At 43.8% G+C, this 21,937-nt stretch overlaps 1 protein-coding gene across 1 annotated transcript in view; it reads left to right on the plus strand.

Moving 5' to 3' along the window:
- Positions 1-1,255: 1,255 nt before the first annotated feature.
- Positions 1,256-21,937, plus strand: part of LOC147893061 (uncharacterized) — a 34,127-nt gene continuing 13,445 nt past the window's right edge. The window contains exons 1-11 of the mRNA XM_087387454.1: positions 1,256-1,470; positions 1,578-1,800; positions 2,006-2,126; positions 2,229-2,375; positions 7,172-7,218; positions 7,347-7,719; positions 7,868-8,081; positions 8,212-8,355; positions 8,441-8,833; positions 10,826-11,006; positions 11,164-11,291. Coding sequence (XP_087243580.1) covers positions 1,579-1,800; positions 2,006-2,126; positions 2,229-2,375; positions 7,172-7,218; positions 7,347-7,719; positions 7,868-8,081; positions 8,212-8,355; positions 8,441-8,833; positions 10,826-11,006; positions 11,164-11,291 — 1,970 coding nt within the window. The 5' untranslated portion in view covers positions 1,256-1,470; position 1,578. The remainder of the gene's footprint in view (positions 1,471-1,577; positions 1,801-2,005; positions 2,127-2,228; positions 2,376-7,171; positions 7,219-7,346; positions 7,720-7,867; positions 8,082-8,211; positions 8,356-8,440; positions 8,834-10,825; positions 11,007-11,163; positions 11,292-21,937) is intronic.

The following is a 21,937-nucleotide window of genomic DNA, read 5'->3' on the forward strand; positions in this document are numbered from 1 at the left end:
ACTCATCGTACTTCATTTTGCTATTTCAAATAGGAAATCGCAAAGAAGACAAAGAAAAAGGCACAAAAGGCCCATATTACATATATTCTATTCTATGTATTGCTACAGAAAAAATATATATTGGACAAACTAGAAATCTTGAAAAACGGATAGCACAACACCAAACCAATCCTCTATTAAAATTGAAACATGATAACAGGTACAAACCGTTCGACTCGAACTTCAAAACAGAAATCCTAGCCACCACAAACTTTAAAAGCATAGCTGATACACTCGAAGAGAAATACATAAGAGAACTAAACACAACCGACTCGAAATATGGATACAATAACCTCAGTGGAAATCCAGCATTTACAAAAAAATTTTACTTTCTCAAAAATAGAGACATAATCTAGTATATTTAAGTAGAAGCCCATTTTCAATACATGTAAAGGACTTCCTATTTCAAACTATAGTTATATCATACTCTTGAAGGACTCTTAATTCATAACATATATTACTCATTTTTTTGGGTTTTCAAAGCATTACTACTTTTTTTCAATACACATAAAATAATTCATGTATAACCAGTATTAAAAAATGCTTACAAAAGCATCATGTTTTTATTGATATATAACTCCATTTATAACAATTCCAATAATAACTACTGCCCATCATCAGTTTGCTCTACCAAAGAGACATGATATGTTTCGTGCCTCTTTACCAGTGTCAGACGAACGATGCATAGAATTGCAAAATGCAGAAACCATAATAATTGATGAGATCTCAATGATGACATGCCAAACATTAAACACAGTAATCAGACAGCTGTGCCCCCCCACACTATATATGTGGTTATTTGCTAAATGCAAAGTGCTAAGTGCTATGTGCAAAGATTAAATGCAAATTGTTATGCGTAAAATGCAAAGAGTTATTAACCAAATCCGATTTGCTATATGCAAAATAAAAGCAAAGTGCTATGTGTTAAATTTAAATTGGTATTTGTTATAAGCAAATCACTTTGTGCTTAAGCCATTAGACTTGCTTCTGTCTATAACATTTACATAAATCAAAATAAAACATGCTCTTAATAGTCTCTGTATCAGGCAGTTGGCATCTGTTTGCCACCTGAGCTGCAGGCTACGGGAACCAGTCAAAAAAGAGACGAGTCACGAGACTGTCTCCAACGACTACACTCCGTCCAAGGCAAACAAAAGCTGCCACCGCCCAAACGTGAGCATTAACGCCACGTGCCGGTTAAACCATCTCAAAGTGCTCCGGTTGCCCTTTCTCGGGAGGGAAGCCGTCGGGAAATAGGCTCGCGGCCTTCTGGCCGCTCGCCGCATTCCTGCAGCTTCCCTCCCGGGAAAGGACTCCGCCAACCTTTTTGATGGAGCCATCCACCATCCAGCCAAAGACTGGGGAGTAGCTGCCATTCAGCAATGCCCTTTAGGCAACTTTCGTGGAGGTTGGATCGAAACTACAGAAAAGGTTCGTTTGCAGGAGGCTATGGTCTCCAGTTTTGCTCCTTTGGATTCTTGCTGTGGGTAGGTGTCGCTCTTCATGGTTTTGAAATTAACTGACGTTTCCACTTACAGTATGGAGCTTGGATCGGAAGAAGTCCTCACCCGTTTTAAGCCCATATTCAATAGGGGGCGTGGAATTCTCGACCCATGCTCCCCTCATGCCCGCAATGCCGCTTTGTTTCCATTCCTCCTCCACGTTTATGTCTCCGAATCTGGGCACCTGCAAATCCTTACGTCAGACTTCCATGCAAACACCTGGCATGCCCGACTCAGCTATGAACGTCTTAAAGAATTGGTAACGCGGTCATTCCGACGTGCTGCTCTATGTTCTGGAGTGGGTTTGCTTGCATCATTGTCGTATAATCGGTTAACCAGCTGGGGGCCAAGTAGGGTCTCTTTTGTGACACTGAAACGAGGTTACTGTTTGCAATCGAAGATATCAAGGTCCTAAAAAATGTTATAGTTTCTGAAACTGACCGTATATTTTTTGTTTCCAACAGAAGGGGAAACTGGAATTTAGAGAGGCGTTTTCAGCTTTCCTACAGGGTTTCCATGAGGCGCTATCTTCTGACGAAGTCAAGGTTGAGCTTGGGGGCCCTGCAAGTGCTGTCGGGGGCAAAGGTGAAAAGATCAGATTTTTACAAGGATTCCACTTAAACTAACGAACATATATTTTCCGACATGTGAAGAGCAATTAACTTGCCAAATTTATTTGCAAGACAGGTGCCACTTCTGCAAAGTTGAAGGCTATCTTTAATGTCATTGGGATTTCAAAGGATTTAGTTCTTCCTCTTGAGTATTTCAAGGGCCGCAATGCGAATGATGCCATTGGCGCACTGGCTTTAGATCTCTACGACGCATTCAGAGCAGGTTAGAGCCTTTTTACAGGAGACTGTCCATAAATGGGCTTAATTTCTCTTTGAACAAAAAATCTAACTTATCATTTGTATTATTTTAACAACAAAAATTCTAAATTTGTACGATTGTATATATTCTAGTCTTACAAAGGTATATTAACTTCTCTTTGAGAGAGATGGATAAATCAAATACAGGTTCTGAGGATGCATCTTATGAGCTCGATTAGACTAAAAGGATCCCAATTGGTTATTTGCACAAAGTGATGCTATTAGAGGACGAACATACTTCAGTTCCTCAAAATAATTGACAAGGGAGTCTGTTTCTTCTGTGATTTCACTTGATGCATTTGGATGCCATAGGTAGTTCCGAATCTCTGACTGCATTAAAAAATCTTAGATTGTAAATGCGAAGATTGGGAACACTTATGGTGACTCCTAGGTGGAGGGCCAATTGGGCCCACCATCACTCTTGGCAATCATTGTGTCGCAAATGAGACATATTTTTAACACTTGGTGTTTGGAACTGTAAAAAGGGTAAAGTATGACAAGTTTTTCTTGCTTGGCATCGATATCTTCTTCAGCATGTTTCCTCCAGCTAGGAGAAAAGCATTGTGTGTCCTGAGCCGAAAAGGCCCTTGGTAGTGGCCTGAAAGCTACTACAATTCGTAATTTTACATCCCCTATTACGAGGCTTGAACATCTATTGCATGTTCTGGAGCAAGTCTTTGGCTGCTTGTACCCTTTCCTTTTGAAGCCTTACAGATGCTGGAGTCTAGCTGAAATCCATACATAAACATGAATGGATGCAGCCTGTAGCAGAGTGTTACGCACTATTATGGGCAACACCAAAATTGGAACATACGCTTCCTAATTTGTCTGCCTTCTTCTAACATAAGCATGCATCATATCTTCCAAAGTTTGAATGATGTGTCTCTACGAGCTCCGTACAGGCATACCACTGGAGATGGGGACAGAGGGGGTGGGTACAGAAGGGCTAGGGGTGGGCGACAGGCTGCAAGGCAGAAACAGGGGGCTGGGGAGCAGAAAAATAAATGATTTATTTTGTATATTCTTTCTTTCATTCCTACATGAGTGTTAAAAAAAACCTTAAAGAGGAACATATTCTCTCAGACTCTCTGTCTCTGTCTGTCTCTATCTCTTTCTCTCTCTCTCTCCCTGCAGTTCCTCTCAGTCATCGTCATCGTCAGTACTCAGCCCATTGGACGTACCCCACCCCGTAGTTTGTACCTCAGCCCATCGTCCGTACCTCACAGCCTGTCGTCCGTACACCAACTCGACTTGTCGCATGTACAGCTCCTTGTCCGTACAACTCACAGCCCATCGTCCGTATAGCTTCCGTACGGTTCGTCGTACATCCCCATCAGACCTCCATACACCCCCCTTCAGACCCCTGTACAGCCCGTACATACCTTCTTCTCCATCCATTAGTTAATCCTCCGTACACCTAACTGGTTGCAGCAGCCAGTAGTTCCGGGAGGCCTCTAACCCCTAGCTAGGCTGAACCCTTAGCTTAGCCCGGGGTAGTAGCAGACATGGCCAGCAAGGAATGGCCTAGCCTCTCCTGGAAATCCCCTCCCTCAACCCCAGTAGCATCAGCCAGCAAGGCCCAATATGCCACTGTTGTAACGATGACACCCTCTTCGTATGCGCAGTCCCGATATGGCACAGCCAAGACACCCTCTTTGTATGCTCACGCATACGTACGAGGAGCTTTGGATCGACCCATAATTGGGCACCATGAATAGATTTTTATCTGCAGCAGCAGGTAACATAGTTAAAGATGCAATAGCTAGAATTAGGGTTCTTGAAGGACCTGGCCAGCAGGCAGTAATTGATGAGGCTATAAAGTCTTGCAAGGCTTCCCTCCCTACCCCTCAGCTAGTCTCTACAGTCAAAGATCTGGTTCACACTAAAGTACAGACCGCTAAAAAGGAAGTGATTGTGGAGTTTGATACCAAAGTAAATAAAGCTGACATTGAGGAAGAGATTAAAGAACACACAGCTAGACGTGATAATGCCTTGAAGATAAGAGTAGGGGGACTTCTTGAAGGATGGTACAAAGAAGAGGAGTCTTTCGGTGACACTATAGCACATGTCAAAGCAGCCATGCCTAACATTGATTGGACGGTTGACAAGGGTGATGATGTCAATGATGATGATGAAGCCAGACCAACTTAAATCTCACAGTCTCAAGGTCATGCTATCATTATGCTCAACTCTCGCGATCTACGTATCAAGCTTCGCCGACAATCTTATAAATTGAAAGGGACTAAGATATGGATATTTGAGGAACTTACACAATGAATGAACTATCAAAGGCACGGGATGTGAGATGTTGATATGCACATACATTGCGGTGGTTCGAGCGATTGGGGCTCCATATGGATAGACTTCCTCTTTTCCAGTACAGTATAGATGCCCCTTTTTCCCCGGTTCGGGCTCATGAGTTCAACCAGGTCATACGTGAGGATTTTCTACAGCTGCACACTTTTCGTACCTGGTTGGAGCCGACTGAGCTAGATTTCTTCCTGCTACTCCCCCTACTGGCTCTAGGCGTGACCAGGATCCCAAGCCAATGACACGACAGCTTAGGCAGAGGGGAGATACTCATATTACACTTGGTGACATCTCGTCCATGTTCAGGGTGGGTACACGACCGACCGGAGTGATTGTTGCCCTTGTTAGACGTAGGATTAGGGCCTGGAGACAGCACATAGCGACAGCCACAGGGGGACAGCAGCATTCTATATAAGATTTCATGACATTGCTTCCTCACCCTTGACGGGGGAGTTGAGAGACCACAGTGATATTGAGGCTGTACATGATTGTTTTTCTTTGTATTTGGTCATGTAGTGATATGCATTTCTTGCTTTGTATGGGTTTGGACGCCCGATTAGTAGCGCCACTCTACCAGCTGATTGTTGTATCAGTTTTTTCATAGTCTCATAGACCCATCGGTCTTCCGAAGACTTTAATTTACTTTCTTCCTCACACAAAGGAACGAGAAGGACATGAACCTTCAAAAGGCCATAACTTCCGCTTCAAGAATCCAAATGACAAGCTTTTTGAAGCAAAATGGAGAACACAACTTGAACTGCGAGAGCAACTCAAGAAGAAAAGGAGGGCTTGTTGTGTTAGAATTGAAGGGACTGCTGAATAGTAACCCTACACAGCAGAATGATCTCAAATCCTCATTGATCTCTCACACAAAATAGGCGTGCGCGCGCACATACTTTTTTTTGGGGTGAAAATTAGCGGAGAGCTGGTGAGGCTAGCGAGGGGGAGCGGAGGGTTGGCGAGGCTGAGCGGAGGGTTAGAGAGAGAGAGAGGAGTTCACAAGAGAGAAAGAAAGAAAGAAAGAAAGAAAGTTTATTAAAGTCTTCGGAAGACCGATGGGTCTATGAGACTGTGAAAAAACTGATACAATGAGCTGTGGTAGTGGAGCTACTAAACGAGCATCCACACCAATGCAGAATGCAAAAAAATGCAAAATGGCAGTACTAAGTCCTAAGTACAGCATAGTCATATCCCGACTATATATATATATCAATCTCAGCATCATCGTCGGCATCATCATAACCATCATCATCATCATCATCGTTAGCTACAGGGCATCAGGATGGATGAGGCTGTGGAAGTGGAGGCATGAGGTCAGCAATAGAATGCTGTCGCCTATCCATTGGTATCAAACCAAAGAGGGAGAAATTTAATCCTCCAATTTATGTTTGAAGAACGATTGGCATAACTATTTGCCAAGGCATTGCCAAGATTTCCAGGCTTAAAAGGAAATATATTTACCATAGAGATGAGACCTTCAACTAAATGGGAAATGTTAGAATAAGTTAGTATTAAGGTCTCACCAGGTGTACGCAGGTTAGTGTTTGGCTCTAAATTGTAAGCCATTTAATGGGTTTTTAGCTTTGTATTCATTGTTTCAGCATACCATAGATATCTTGGGCAAGTTATGGAATTCAAAATAAGAAGTACCTGTGGCAGCGATCATTGGTTTTGGTCACTTTAGACAGAGAGGATATTTGTAAAATATGAATGTGTCCGAATAGACTGAAGGAGGTCATCTAATTCAGAGGCCTAATGAGTGGGGTAAGGAAGAAGGGAATTTTGCTCAGTGGACACTTGGATTACTGAGATATCACCCTGACACTCAATATAAACCCTGCCAGTTTTTGGCTCAAGCACTATTGGATGCAATTGAGCAGAAGCAGCACTGTTTGTGATTCAAAGCACCATGTTAAGGACGCTCCATGTAAATCAGACATCTTTTAACCTGAGTTCTGGTTGAGCTATCGGAATTGTGCTTTGAATTTTATGTAAACCTCTCAAGCGTCAAAGACTCACAGAGGCACTGCCAGTTTGTTTTCAAGCAGCCGGGCAGGTGTTCATCCAAACAGAACGCGGAAAGGACGCAAGCTGGCTATGGTCTCCTCTAGGGCTGGTTTCTATAAGAGAAATAAAGTAATTTGTCTTACGAAAGATTGAAAATGTTGCAATTGTATGTTGTATACCTTAGAAGGGTTGACCTGCTTTGGCAGAGACACAACTGTGCTATAGCCGTACTGGGCACTTAAAAAGCTTACCATGGAATCACAAATTACAACGAGGATTTACTCACCTATATGACTTCTTTGTAGTACAAATATTTTTTCCCTCTTCGATATTGGGTCCTATATCACGGGATACTATTTTTTTGATTTGATATTTTTTTCACATCACAATACAGGCTTCTTACTTCTGAACCATTCTTTTTTTGGTTGATTGGGCATTCTTCAGCACAAAGTCGAATTTCAGAGCTGGAGGCTAATGTTAAAGAAGAGAAGGTACTGGCTTTCTCTAATGAGTTCTGCAAAACATATTAAAGGTTAAGGTGGTAAATGCACATATTATTTGCTTAAAAGTCCCCTAGTCTCATGCATGAATTGTGTTTCCCCTTCCTCTGCATTTACAGCAAAGGAGTGCAAATGTTCTGAATGCTGTACTTCAAGGGAAGGCTGATACGATCCACTTTAGGCCAAGTACACTTCCAAATGTGGTACACAATGAAGTACAGGCTTCATGGTCCAATGACTCATCCCCAACCATATTGATGCCTACTGAGTCACCTGTTCCTTCTGTCAGCTTGAACTCCTATCTATCTCCTTCCATACCTTCATCTATGGCTCCAGGATACAGTGTCTACTTGCCGGTACGTAATCTTGCACCTGGTGCCAAGCCATACAAGTCATCGGCAAGTGCTGTTCACAAGAAGCGGGGAAGTTCTTGCAATTCTGCTTTAAAGCTCTCAGAGGAAAACAGTTACTCGAGAACTCTTAAAAAAACAGGTGGTCACACCACATCTGTTCTCATTTCCTTCCATGTTGGATTTCTTTTTTGGACTGTGCAAGTGTCTGCTCTGTCTTATATAAGTGTCTGCTCTGTACTGCATATTGAGATGTAAAGCTGTGTGTTGTTGGCACTCTGTTTTGCCAGCAAAATTGGCAGAAAGCATTATGGAGGGTGATGTCACTGACCATGAAGTGTTACCAGCATCTGAGATTTATGAAACAAGAGCTTGCAGTGAAGGTCCTGAGCCCTCCCCTTTAGGAATCGAGAAGAGGAAGTACCGAGAGTTAAACGATGATCTTCTTTCTAAAATAGAATCTGGTGGAGAAAACAGAAGTGCAAAGACTGACGCTTGGGTGAGGTATCATGTAAATTGCCTTACATGTTAGGAGGCTCTCTCTATTGATTGGCTTATGCAGCCTTTGCACATGTTGTGTTCCTTTTTTGCTTTTGTTTTTGTGTGTATCAAGAGATAATGTACGCATGGTCAGGCGGCATTATGCAGAGTGGCGGAAAAACAGCGGTCTGCCAGAAAGAGAGATTGAGGAGTTAACTTTGCCAGAATTTGCTGAAAGTCTGGTCAGATTCTTTTGCATGGTGAAAAAGCACAATGGAGACCTTTTCCCATCAGAAAGGTGAAATTTTCTTATTTCAAGTGGGGATTAGGTTGTGCCCATTGGAACTGATCAGCAAGTACTAATAGCTATTTTGACCATGCAGCTTAAAGGCCATGTACAGGGGTTTTGTCCGCATTATTCAGTCGCATTATAAAAAGCTTGCCATGCAAGGCAGTTATAATGGGCCAATAGTAGATGCAGGAAAAGATCTCCTGTTTGAGAAAGCTCGTCTATCATGTGTTGAGGCCATGAAACATAGTCTTTTGCAGGGAGCGAGTCCAAAAAAAAGAAGCAAGGCAGATGAAGCACTGCCAATTCTATCTGACGATGTATTGGCACGTGCTGAAAACCAAGTAACTACACCACAAGGATTATGTAGGAGACTTTGCTATTATGCTATCCACAAGTTTGGTATAAATGGTAATATGGAGCTTTATGACACTACTGATGTGGAATTTCGGAGGATCGTCAATGAGCAAGGAGATGCCATTTGGGAGTAAGTTTGCATGAATATAATCACCCAATGCTTTTATTTGACCTGCTGAGATTCTGTTGTATTCAATGTTTGCATACATTGACATGCTGGTTCAATGCTGCTATATATCTGATGAGCCTTTTCCCTCATTCTACTTTGACCTTGGTGCTTGTGTAGGAATTGTAAAATATTATGAAGTAATTTCTTAGACTTTGGTTTTGTGATTTCATGAAAAACCATTTTCTGTTCTTGCCTACCTTAAGGTGCATAAGAAGTTCACCCTATTAACCTTGACCTCATGGAAAGCCAATAAATAAGTCAAAAGTGCAGCCACCTTCTAAGCTTTTCAGGTCTGAGGTGATTTCTTAAGCTCTGCCCATTAATTTGCCTAGGAAAGTTCATGCAGTTGTGCTTATCATGTATTTTTGGAATTGGATCGACAATCATGAAATTCCCCTGCTTTCATCCATTATTTCCTTAGGCTCTGCCCATTAATTTGCCTAGGAAAGTTCATGCAGTTGTGCTTATCATGGTTTTTTGGAATTGGATCGACAATCATGAAATTCCCCTGCTTTCATCCATTATTTCCTTATCCAGATCACTAATTTGCTGTTCTTGGGTCTTCTGAACTCCAATTTCTGGTCTACCTCAGAAACCTTCTTGTCATATAACATCCATCTCCTCTAAAATCTCAAAAAGCAATTTCTGGCACCACCTCAGAAACCTTATTGTCTGATATTGTATCCATATGACATCCATCTCCTATCAAATGTCAAAAGCATTCTTATCATCAAAGATTTCGCATTATGTAGCACTATACTCATGATAGTAATAGACTCCAAAGCTCTACTATATAAGGGGAAAAAAGAGACAGGGTATTTATTATTTCTTCAAAAACATCCTCAAATATGCATTTGTTTAGTCATTTGGTTTCTTCTTCTCAGCATTTGGGTTCATGCTTTACGTAGATATTTCCTCCCGGCTTGATTCTGTCCCCTTTAGTTTCCTTGCAATTTTTTTCCTCTCTCTGGGGGACCTCCTGTCATTGTTTAGACCTGGGATACGTCCCACTGGAGTCACGGTGGCTTTGGTCTTGCGTCGAGCCTCGTCCAGGAGACCAAGACGCACGGCACTTCTTGACGGACTCTAGCATCCCATCATTGGCTATGCACCAGCCAGGGCGACATGACCTATACGGAGGATTCCGCTCCGCTCTTGTCTTTTTTCTTTTCATTGTCACACTCAGATGTATTTGATTATGTATGATTAGACTTAGGATTCAGCACGGGTGTTGATGCTCATTTAGTAGCTCCACCCTTGTTGTGATTTGTATCAGGTTTTCTTTACCATCGGTCTTCCGAAGACTCTAATAAAATTTCTTTCTTTCTTTCTTTCTTTCTTCATAGACCTCCCAAGCCTTGTTGACACACATCAATGCCTTTAGTGTGTTTGCAATGTTTATTGAGATGAAGATTGAAATGGTCCAAATTATCAAATGGTATGTGATCAGATTTGTAAATGGGCTTTTCTTCCTTGCATGTCTCCTGCTATTGATTCTGTATATGATGCTTCCCTCCCAAATTCTCCAGCAGTATAAGTGTCAAGCCTCATTGCGTTTCTCATTTGGGGGCTGCCCGTAAAGTTTTATAAGAAGTTAAGGCCCTTGCATCATTTGAAACTACCTTTTGTCAACATTCCAATAGTGGTACTCGAATGATTCAGATTGGTCATCCTATATGCATTTCCTTAGTTGATGAAAGATCAATGATTTGTTGCACCTTAATATCTCACAAAAACTGATATGCAGTGTAGCAGTAGAAAGAAAACATTGGTTGATTTAGTTGAAAGTTTTAACAGAAGGACTAATTGCCTTTTAATGTTGTTTATTGTTTGATTTTGGTCTTTTCTTGTTCTTGTACGGTTTTGGTCCATTCTCTTACCTCATGTTTCCTAACATTGTCATTTGATGTCATGGAAATGTATCAATATTTTGTCTTCGTAATGACAATGCAGGTATGATGAAAAGAGGGCAGAAAAATATAAAAGCAAAGGGTCATTTCGGTTTGTTGTTCAATGTGGTGATAATGACTTAGTGGAGTGTTTGGATAAGTACTTTATGCACTTGCCCCCCAAGCCACTGGAAGATGAACCACGCCGCCTATTTCTAGCTCCAATTAAACGGCCAACAACAAATGTGGGGTTCTTTTCAACTCTTAAATGTGCAAATCCCTTTAAAAATTGAAACTTAAATGATATGCAGAATACATGAACAATTCCTCAAGTAGCACATCCATAAAGGCACAAGTGAGGTCCAAGAAAATGAGTATTCTTTCCATTTTGTGTGAATGAAGGTTTGGTTTCGGCACCAGAACATAAGCTCGAGGACGCTTCTAGAGTGGTATCGTTATATGCGGCCTGTGATAGTAGAGCAAGTGCATGACCCCAAACGACTAATTGGTCACTCTCCTTGTTTGTTGAGGTGGGTATAAATTGTCAATCCAGTTCTTTTAATTTCCAACTTTGTAGCAATGCTGTGTTTTTGTTTATTATGAATTGGGTTTTGATTCTGCAATCTTTGGTATGAGTGTTGGATACGAGAAGCAATGGAAGGAAGCTGGAATGCGAGGAGGAGACAAGAAGCTGAAGGAACGGAAGTGTAGTTGCAAATGGATGATGTGAAAATACAAGAGATGGCCGATATATAGCCCAAAGTCAACCAAAGTCAACTAGGACTAAAACGTCCTTAGTGTATTGGGTGTCCCAATAGGACTAGTATCCTAGGACTAAGTGTCCTAACCAGCCTACAAGTCCATATTAGGGCTAATTGTCAACAAAAGGCCCTCCAAGATATGGATGAAGTATCCTGGATACATCTCAGATGCACCTAAACGTAAATCATGTTTGCACATATTCGTCCATGATGAATATAGCAACCTATGATAGTACAGGGAAGTAGAAGCACATAACAAAATGATACCAAGTCTAAAAGCTTTTCGAAAACCTTCAAACTTGGGTCATGGTAGAGCCTAGAGCCTATGTCAAAAGTTATGCTATGTTACCTCCGTGAGAATGTAGGACAATTGTATATCACCTCAATGTTGCTTTCTACGTGCGTGAAAGATAGGATTACGCGCAACGGTCAAAGCACTTTGGCTATCACTGTAGGGCCATGGTAGAAGAAGCTTGGTTGACATCAAGATTTTCAAGTAACTTGTGAAACCAAACACACTCTACAGTGGCTGTGAAGGGTGCCCTATACTTATCTTTACAACTCAAAGTAGCAATTGTAGGCTTCTTCTTGTTGAACCAGAAATGCATGAAGAGCCAAGCATGAAATGGTTGCCACTGTGAGACACACGGGTGTCGCAACAACCAGCTTAGTCGCTATTCTTGAAAGCATGCATAATAAGTGAAGACTTATTATAAAAAGTCCCAAATGCTGCGTAACTTTCAAGTATTGGAAGACACGTTTCACTATCTGCCAATGCTATGTACTAAGCTTGTGCATGAACCTGCTCAACTGAGAGATTGCATATTGCAGATCAGGCGTGGTGTGACAGAAATTGATAAGGCAGCCCACAACCTGCTGGTAAAAGGTAGCATCAAATGGGTCACTCCCATCCTCAGAGGAGAAACGAAAGCCAGGCTTCAATGGTGTAGAAACTGGCTTACAATCCTCGAATTGGAAGTAATGTACGAGCTGTCCAATGTACTTGGATTGGCCCATCGTGAAACCCCCCTCCAAACTGGCAAACTAGATGCCCGGATGGTACTCCAACCTGCCCATATCTATCATAGCAAGTGATTTCTGCAAATCAGCTTTGAAAACTGCAATTTGCTGTGTATCTGGCCAAGTAATAAGCATGTCATCCACATAAAGTATTTAAGTCAGAAAATCCGATTCACTCTTCTGAACATAAAGAGTGGTATTTGTGGGGCTGTGTTAAAATCGAAGGCATAATAGATGAGAGTGTATTTTCGCATACCATGCTTGGGGTGCCTGCTTCAATCCATAGAGGGCCTTTTTGAGCCGGCATACCTTATTTTCAGAACCTACAATGTCAAATCCTGGAGGTTGGCTGACATAGACATCTTCAAGTAGATCACCAAGAAGGAAAATGTCAGGCTGATGAACCTCCCAATGCCTATGTGATGCAATGGCAATGACACACCGAATGGTCATAATGGTGAACTGGGAGCAAAGGTCTCCTCAAAGTCAATGCTGTGTTGCAGTACATAGCCTTTCGCAAACAAGGCGGGATTTGTAGCGCCCTGTGCTGCCATCAGCTTTCTGTTGTACCTTGTAAACCCACTTATTGCCGATAGCACACTCACCTTTGGCAAGTCACACAACTCCCATGTGCCATTTGCAAGAATGGACTCTCATAGCATCCATCCATTAACCGCTATCAAATGCATCCTTATGGCATAAGGGTTCTTCATTGCAAGCTGGCAATCAATGCAACATCAGGCAAAGTGCCATGCATCCATTTCTGACCACCTCGTGTGGGCAGCCAAGGGCTCAGCTTGCTTGCTGTCCTTGAGGGACTCCAAGAGCCACCTCGGGACTGCTATCTACTGTCTAATGACAACCCTCTCCTCTACAATTGTTTGCTCAATAGCATGATCGTCAAGTGGCTACAAATCAGGCTGAGCATTGGCATTGTGAGGAGGCTGTGAACTGCTAGAAGCATTGGGATTTGTACCTTGCGAAATCTCATCTGAAAATTTGTTTGAGTGAACGAGGGGCAGCAAGGAATCAAAGACATTAGAGGCTTCTACTTGTGGCTTTTTTTACAGTACAGCCAAGGTAAAGCTGCATTCTGAGCAGAAACCTTGTGTCTACTGACAATAACTTGCATGTGCTAGGCTAATACAATCTGTATCCTTTGCTTTGTGAGATGTAGCCAATAAAAATGCATTTGACTGCCTTATCTTCCAGTTTATGCCTCAGCTGAGAGGGAACATGTGCTTATGCCAAGGACCCAAACACCCACGTGTGAATTTCCAGGCTTTTCGGCTTGTCCATGCTTCATAAGGAGTGATGGTCTTCAATGCTCGTGTGGGTGCTCGATTGAGCACACGTCTTATTCTTTCGCTTTGCAACTCCATTATGGACTGTGCACTGATGTATTAGGCCCCGGGCTGCTAAGAGGTCTGGAAATTCTCGGGACATATACTCACCCTCCCTTGTTAGTGCGAAGGTCAAGAGCTTGTTTCCACTCTCATTTCTTGAAACAAGAGAAGACTTCAAACTTGGACTCCAAAGGATAAATTTAAGTATGTCTTACGAAGTCATCCACAAAGATGACAAAGTATAAATAGGCCTCCAAGTGATGATGCCCGCATTGGCCCACATACATCACTATGCACGAGATGCAACTTCCTGGATGCACCAACAGTCATGTCTTTTGGAAATGAGAACTGATGCATTTCGCCTAATAGGCAGCCTTCATAGAATGTTTTGTAAGTTTTGTAGGGGTGGTCTACCACCACATCCTTGGAATACATTTTCACCAAACTACCATAATTGAGCTGTCCCAATCTCTCATGGCACAAATGTGTATATGAAACGATAGACTCAGCAGCTGCATTTGCTTTTGTAACAGCTTGTTTATCATATGGATCAAGGTGGTACAGCCTTCTAGAAAGTGTGCCAGTAAGTACTATACAATTGTCATGCCGGTTGTCATACACAACACAATGATAATGTCACCATTTGATACTTCTCTCAAGAAATAAAGTATAATCTTTATTAGAAATTGACTTCGGTCAAAGAATGTTGACTTTGGTTAACTAAGAATAAGTTTTATTGTTTTACTTTTGCTTTGCATTGGTAAAAGAGAACTGTGGGGACACCCACAAGGGACTAGGATTAGTCCAAGAACTAGGAATGCATGCATTTCGCTAACCTCTAATGGGTTAAAGTGTTGGAATTTGTTTGTTCAATGTGCAGGACCCAAGAGAGTGCAAAAAGGATCTCTCCCCTCCCTCCTTGAAGGATCCCCTTTAGGGGCAAGGGCCATATTCCAACACAACTCCTTTCAATATGGCCCTTGCCCCTAAAGGGGGCCTTTCAGGGGCCATAATTTCCTACTGTTTTTTGTTTCTTGTCTAGCTTTAAATAATAGTATTTGCTTTTTAAAATCCGTTTTAAATAGCACTATTTATTCAAGCTAAACAGTTCTCTTCCTTATACAAATAGGTGTAGACTCTGAAACTCATCATTCAAAAAAGTTCAAGAGTGCTACAACGCAAGGTGAACTATTGAAGGTGGGAAATTTGAAATTCCCAACATTTCAAAAGATTGGGGAGAAAAGCATAAAAAGAAGGTCCCAAAAGGCTCCAAAGCAAGAGAACAAGGGACGCCTCTTTAAAAAGAGGGCCCACAAGACTAAAAAGGTGCCTAAGGCCTCTAATTTAGGAAGAAAGCCCTAAAAGCTTGGCTTTTATGTAAAACAAAGTAGGTCCTAGCTTTTTGCTAGGCCAAGTCTATAAAAGAAAGGCCCCAGGCCTCCCAGAGGTATTCAGAGTTGTACTAAGCTCCATGCTCTTGCAAGAGCCAGTTGTACAAAGATTATTCTATTGCAATAAAGACCTTCGGGGGGGTCTAGCCCTTAGTTCTGGGCCCTAGTGTGGTGTTTTGTTAGCAATATTGTGCTAGGTTAGGTTAGTTGGTCAATTAGGTTAACCTAATTAGGGTTCAATTAGAGGGTTAGGTTAGGTTAGGCTAAGTCAGTGTCCTAACTGTCTTACCAGTCTTTAGGCAAGGAGTCCTTAGTGTCCTAGGTGACTTAGGGAGAACCACCCCCCTCCCTTCCCCCCTCCCAAAAAAAAAAGAAAAAGAAAAAAAAAAAAAGGGAGAACTCCTTTTTCTAGCCTCTTTCTCACAGCCATTTTGGGGCCTTTCCCAGCTCCGTTCAGGCTTATTTGGGCCACATTTTGCAGCTTCTTCATCGACCTTTCTCTCGAGCTTCTCCATTGACATTTTCGTGGTTGTACACATTATATCAGTTTGGGAATTTCTTCGCAGGGAAAGCCATACATTCAAGCTTCCTCTCTCCTTCCCCTTCTCTCTTCTCATCCCTTCCTTCTGCTATTCTCTCCCCATCTCCAAATCTGCCCCGATTTGAGGGGACAAGGGGGCAGGAGACCATAGGGGTATGGGAGAGAGGTATAGCACACACATACCTGGCTTTCTGGTTGAGGATTTGCACCAGTTCTGAGACAATAGGAAGCAGCACCTTGCGTGGAATATTGCGCCAGCAGAAGAGGGCTTGGATCTAGGTATGCAGGGAAGAGTTTGGGCCTGGCAGCAGCAGGAAGAGGCTCGGGAAAAGCTGTTTTCGCAATCGGATGAGAAGGCTATCGTGGCAAGGGACAAGCCCGGCAAGGGTAAGTTCAAAGACTTCAAAAACAAAAACAAGACTGAGGATACAGAGAAAAAGAGGCAGATGAAGTGCTTCTACTGTGAGAAGCTTGGTTATTCCGCTAAAGAGTGCCGTAAGAAGAAGGCGGACCTCAAGAAGGAGTCCAAGTCCAAGGAGGACGTCCAAGGAGGAGCCGAAGACTGAATCAGCAAATGTCACGACCAGTGCTCTCTTCATCATCACGGAGTACTGCTCCACGTATGCAGTCAGTGAGGGAGAGGAAATTTGGTATGTGGACAGTGGAGCTTCAAAGCACATGTCCAATATGAAGGAATGGTTCAAAACCATGGAAGGTACGCATCCCGATTCCAAGGTCACTGTTGGGGATAATCGGTCATGCCCTATGAAGGGTGTCGGTAGTATTCCGTTCATTACGACTGCTGGAAACGAGGAGCTGATTTCTGGTGTACTGTTGTACGTACCGAATCTGTGCAAGAACCTATTGTCTGTCAGTCAGATGGACAAGCACAATATGTCGGTATTATTCGACAACGGCAAGGTCACTGTCACATCCAAGGCAAACGGACAGGAGGTGGCTCAAGGTGTCGAGGAGCATGGGCTATATCGGCTCAATGCTTTGGTGGTGCACGGGGACCATGGAAGATCCAGATTATGGCACGAGCGGTTTGGTCATGTCAGCTATGGCACTCTCTTTGAGATGCAAAAGACAAAGATGGTGGATGTACTTCCACTGATTGCAGGCAATGATCATGTCTGCAGGGCTTGTGTGGAAGGCAAGCAACACAGGGACAAGTTCCCACAGGAGGCCTCATCATGGGCCAAGAAGCCGCTCGAGTTGGTTTACGTTGATATCTGCGGCCCAATGTCGACAAATTCATTCGCAGGTTCACGGTATTCTCTCTTACTTGTTGATGATATCAGTCGCATGACATGGGTATTTTGCCTGGCCAAGAAAACTCAGGCTTTCAAGAAATTCAAAATGTGGAAGGCCCAAGTAGAAAAGGAGAGCGACAAGGTAATCAAAGCCTTCTGCACCGACAGAGGGAGGGAGTTCACTTCGACCGAGTTCAATGGATTTTGCAAGAAGCAAGGGATCAAGAGACAGCTCACGACAGCTCGCACATCTCAATAGAATGGAGTTGCTGAGAGGAAACACAGGACCGTCACAGAGACATGGTTAACCATGCTGCGAGGGAGGAATCTCTCGAAAGCCTATTGGGGTGAAGCCGTGAACACTGACGTTCACATCCTCAACAGAACCAAGACAAAGGCTGTTGATGGCAAGACTCCATACGAAGCTTATTATGGTAAGAAGCCCATCATTTCTCATCTGAGGGTTTTTGGTTCTAAAGCATTTGTGCATGTACACAAAGATGAGCGAACAAAGCTAGATCCCCATAGCCAAAGTTGTATCCTTGTGGGATATAGCGAAGAGTCCAAGGTGTACCGCCTATTCAACTCGAACAAGAAGAAGATCCTTATCAGCAAGGATATGATCTTTGAAAAGACGGAGCCACAGCCTGCCGAGGAGGTTCCAGAACTACTAGCGTTACCCCCACCCAAAGCCACCATCTGCGAGGTGGAGCCAATTGAAGATCCGGAGGAGGAGGAGGAGCATGCCATTCCAAAGTCAACTCCCAACTGAACTTCATCCAAAATATCTCCATCTGAGAAGAAGCTACCTCAATGGTATTTGAAGACATTAGCAGACTCATGGGTCACCATACCCGAGAGCAATTCCGGAGCACGGCGGTTTCAAAGAACATGAACTTTTCTTTGATAGCTCAACTTGCTGAGCCCCGTTCCTTCCAGGAGGCGAAGGATATACTAGAATGGCAGGAAGCCATGAAGGCTGAGATGGAAGCCATTTTGAAAAATGACACCTGGGATTTAGTACCCAAACCAACCAAGCGGAAGGTCATCGGGACTAAATGGGTGTACAAGCTTTAGTTCAAGTCAGATGGGAGCTTGGACAAATACAAAGCAAGATTGGTGGTAAAAGGCTATGCACAGTCTGAAGGGCTTGACTTAGATGAGACCTTTGCCCCCACAGCGAGGATGGTGACTATTCGGATAGTCATTGCCTTGGTTGCTCATCACAGTTGGCCTATTTTTCAGATGGACGTCAAGTCTGCATTTTTGAATGGTAACCTGGAGGAGGAGGTATATGTGGCACAGCCACCAGGATTTCAGATTCCAGGATCCCCATAAAAAATCTGCAAGTTGAAGAAGGCCTTATACAGGCTGAAACATGTCCCCAGAGCTTGGTACCAGCGGATAGATGTGTTCTTCCAGAAGATCGGGCTTCAACGGAGTCCATCAGAGGCAAATCTCTATCTCGATACAAAGGGGGATTTGCGGCTGGTATTGGTTCTATATGTGGATGATCTCATCATTACTGGGGATCATTCGAAGAAGATTGCTTAGGTCAAGAGACTTCTTATGGAGGAGTTCGAGATGACTGACTTAGGCATACTTCACTATTTCCTTGGGATTGAGGGGAAATAGGGAAACCAATATCTTTATTTCACAGGAGAAGTATTGCAGGGAACTACTCAAACGCTTTGAGATGGAAAATTGCAAAGTTGGAATGACCCCCATGGAGATTGGTTTGAAGCTGAGTGTGCGTGATCCATCTTAGCCAATTGACTCATCACTATATCGACGCTTGGTGGGGAGTTTGCTTTACCTCACCAATACTCGACCAGACATCTCCTTCGCAGTTGGATTGCTCTGTCAGCTCTCCGCCACACCCAAGAAGGCTCATTGGGACGCAGGTACGAGGGTGCTAAGGTACTTGAAGGGTACCAGCACCTACGGAATCACTTATACCAGAGGCATCGAGCTGGGAGGTTTCTATGATAGTGATTGGGCAGGTGACATTGATACCCGGAGATCGACCTCTGGATACTGCTTTTTACTCTCATGAAGAGCCATGTCATGGTTGGGTAAGAAACAACCTATTGTCGCCCTTTCATCTACAGAGGCGGAGTACAGGGCTGCCTGTACAGCGGCATGTGAAGCATTGTGGCTCAGGTGGATCTTGGAGGACATGAATATGGCCCAAGAAGATGCGACTGCAGTTATGTGCGACAACCAGAGTTGCATAGTGATCGCCAACAACCCGGTGTTCCAGGCACGGACGAAGCACATCAAGGTCCACTACCACTTTGTATGGGAACTCATCGACGAAGAAGTCATAGAGTTGATATGCTGCCCAATTAATGACAACATCTTAGATGTCTTCACGAAGGCACTTCCCAGGGAGCAGCTGGAGCACCTCATTCGACGCATGGGGATCGGCCCACAGTTGTGACATTGAGAGGGGGTGTTAGAAGGTCACTGCCCCACCTATGAGCCCCCGATTTGAGGGGACAAGGGGGCAAGAGACCATAGGGGTATGGGGGAGATGTATAGCACACACATACCTGGCTTTCTGGCTGAGGATCTGTACCACCTTGCATGGAATTTGCGCCAGCAGAAGAAGGCCTGGATCTAAGTATGCAGGGCAGAGTTTGGGCCTGGCAGCAGCAGCCCACGAGCCCCGCAAAGGGGCCTACTTATAGGCCAGACGAGTCGGATCTGGTCGGCCATCTTCTGCCCTCTATAACCGACCAGATCTGGTTGGTTAGGGTTCCCTACCAGTCGGTGCATGCAGCAGGGGACAGACCCCTGGTCGGCCACTTCTTGAGGGCTCCTGGCCCTCCTATAAATAGCCCCCCCTTCCCCCCTCATTCCTCACCACCTGCACTAACAAGCCTTGCACACAGGCAAGCGCACAGGGAGAGGAAGAGACTCAGCATCTTTTGACAGCACTCGGGCTGTTTGTACACGCTCTTTCTTGAGCTTTTGTTGCCCATGATTGTGGGGGAATATATCTGAGTTTTGGCCTATCTCTCTTTCAGTTTTCTGAGTGTTGTATGAGTTAGAGAGGAAGTGATGTGTGAGTGATTCTATCCTCTATTTCCAACACTTCTGCTCTTCTCTACATTAGGTGGGGTTTAGCTAGGTTAGGTTAGTTGGTCAGTTAGGTTAACCTAATTAGGTTCAATTAGAGGGTTAGGTTAGGTTAGGCTAAGTCAGTGTCCTAACTGCCTTACCAGTCTTTAGGTTAGGAATCCTAAGTGTCCTAGGTGACTTAGGGAGAACCCCCCACCCCACCCCCCCAAAAAAAAAAAAGAAAAAAGAAAAAGGGAGAACCCCTTTTTCCAGCCTCTTTCTCACAGCCATTTCAGGGCCTTTCCCAGCTCCGTTTGGGCTTATTTGGGCCACATTTGGCAGCTTCTTCATCGACCTTTCTCTCGAGCTTCTCCATTGACATTTTCGTGGTTCTACACACTATATCAGTTTGGGAATTATTTCTTCGCAGGGAAAGCCATACATTCAAGCTTCCTCTCTCTCCCGTGGCAATTCACCACGGCACCCCAACGTCCCCCTCTTGAGTGTCACTTGATGACAGTGATGAGGCTGCTCAGCATGAGCACTTGCCTTGCACAGTGGGTGCATCCACTAGCAGTACAAATGTTCCTACTACCACTCAGGCCCTCTCCTCTACATCTTGGGAAGTTCAGACTCAATAACCTTCAACCTCAAAACCTAGAGGTTGGCTGACACAGACTTCTTCAAGGAGATCAATGTGAAGAAAATTTGTCTTAGTGTCCAGTTGGTGAATTCCCAGATGGCTGTGAGATGCAATATCTATGAGACATCTAATGGTCGTGATGCGTGATCCACATCACCACGACGTGCATAATGAAAACCTTTGCCAAGATGCGCACCTACTTGTTAGAAATCGACCAACAAAGGTTACACACAATGCTTCAAATAGATGTGCAGACTAATCAATAGACAATGATCAGCCAGATATAGAAGCTACCAAAAGAATATATATTTTCGTCCAAAGCTATGGACACAATACAAAGAGAGATAGATCCAAAGTCCCATCAGAGCGTGGTCCTTCGATCTTACCACCACGTACTTCTACTATCTGCTGGATACCTCTAGAACTTGAGCCCGCGTGCTCCACCTCGAATGTATGTAGACTCTCTGTCCTTTGACCTCAGCTCCTTGATGCCCTAGAAGACAACCAAGGTCCCAGCCCTCTGTGAGCTTAGTCTGCAGCTATTCTTGAACTTCTCTGCCTCCTGGATGTAGGCCTGAGGGAGTGTGCATTGCTGCCATAGTTCCCACGAGTTTCGGAAACGGGTGGGAAATGGTGTTTCAGATTTCGGTTACCAGAAGAAATGGTGGAAACGGAGTTTCGGTTCTTAAGGTTAATAAAATACATTATATATATATAATAATTATTAATACATATGTCATACAACAAGGTCTGAGAGGACAACAAGGAGGAGTAGAGGGCAAGGGGTGAGGATGCAAGGATAAGAGGGCAATGGCTGAGGAGAGCAAGGAGGAGACGAGAGGAGAGTAGAGCAAGGAGAGGCTGGAGAGGAGCAAGGAGGAGAGTAGAGGGCAAGGGCTAAGGAGAGCAAGGAGGAGATGTTGGAGAGGAGAGCAAGGGGGAGGGGCAGCGGGCTGAGAGGGGGGCTGTAGGATGAGAGGAGAGCAGCTGGAGAGGGAGAGCAAAACGGCCCTACCCGCCAATGGGGTTCTTACTTGGTGGTTGAGACGGGTGTGTGTGTGCGCTAGTACTTTTGCTTCTATAGCTGAGCATTGGTGTCTACAAGCTTTTACATTGCTTCTCTATATATACTATCCCTGGCTAGGCTTTTAG

Source organism: Dipteris shenzhenensis, chromosome 16, assembly GCF_047967505.1.
Source record: "Dipteris shenzhenensis isolate YYH24624 ecotype China chromosome 16, Dip_SZ_1.0, whole genome shotgun sequence".
Taxonomy (NCBI): domain Eukaryota; kingdom Viridiplantae; phylum Streptophyta; class Polypodiopsida; order Gleicheniales; family Dipteridaceae; genus Dipteris; species Dipteris shenzhenensis.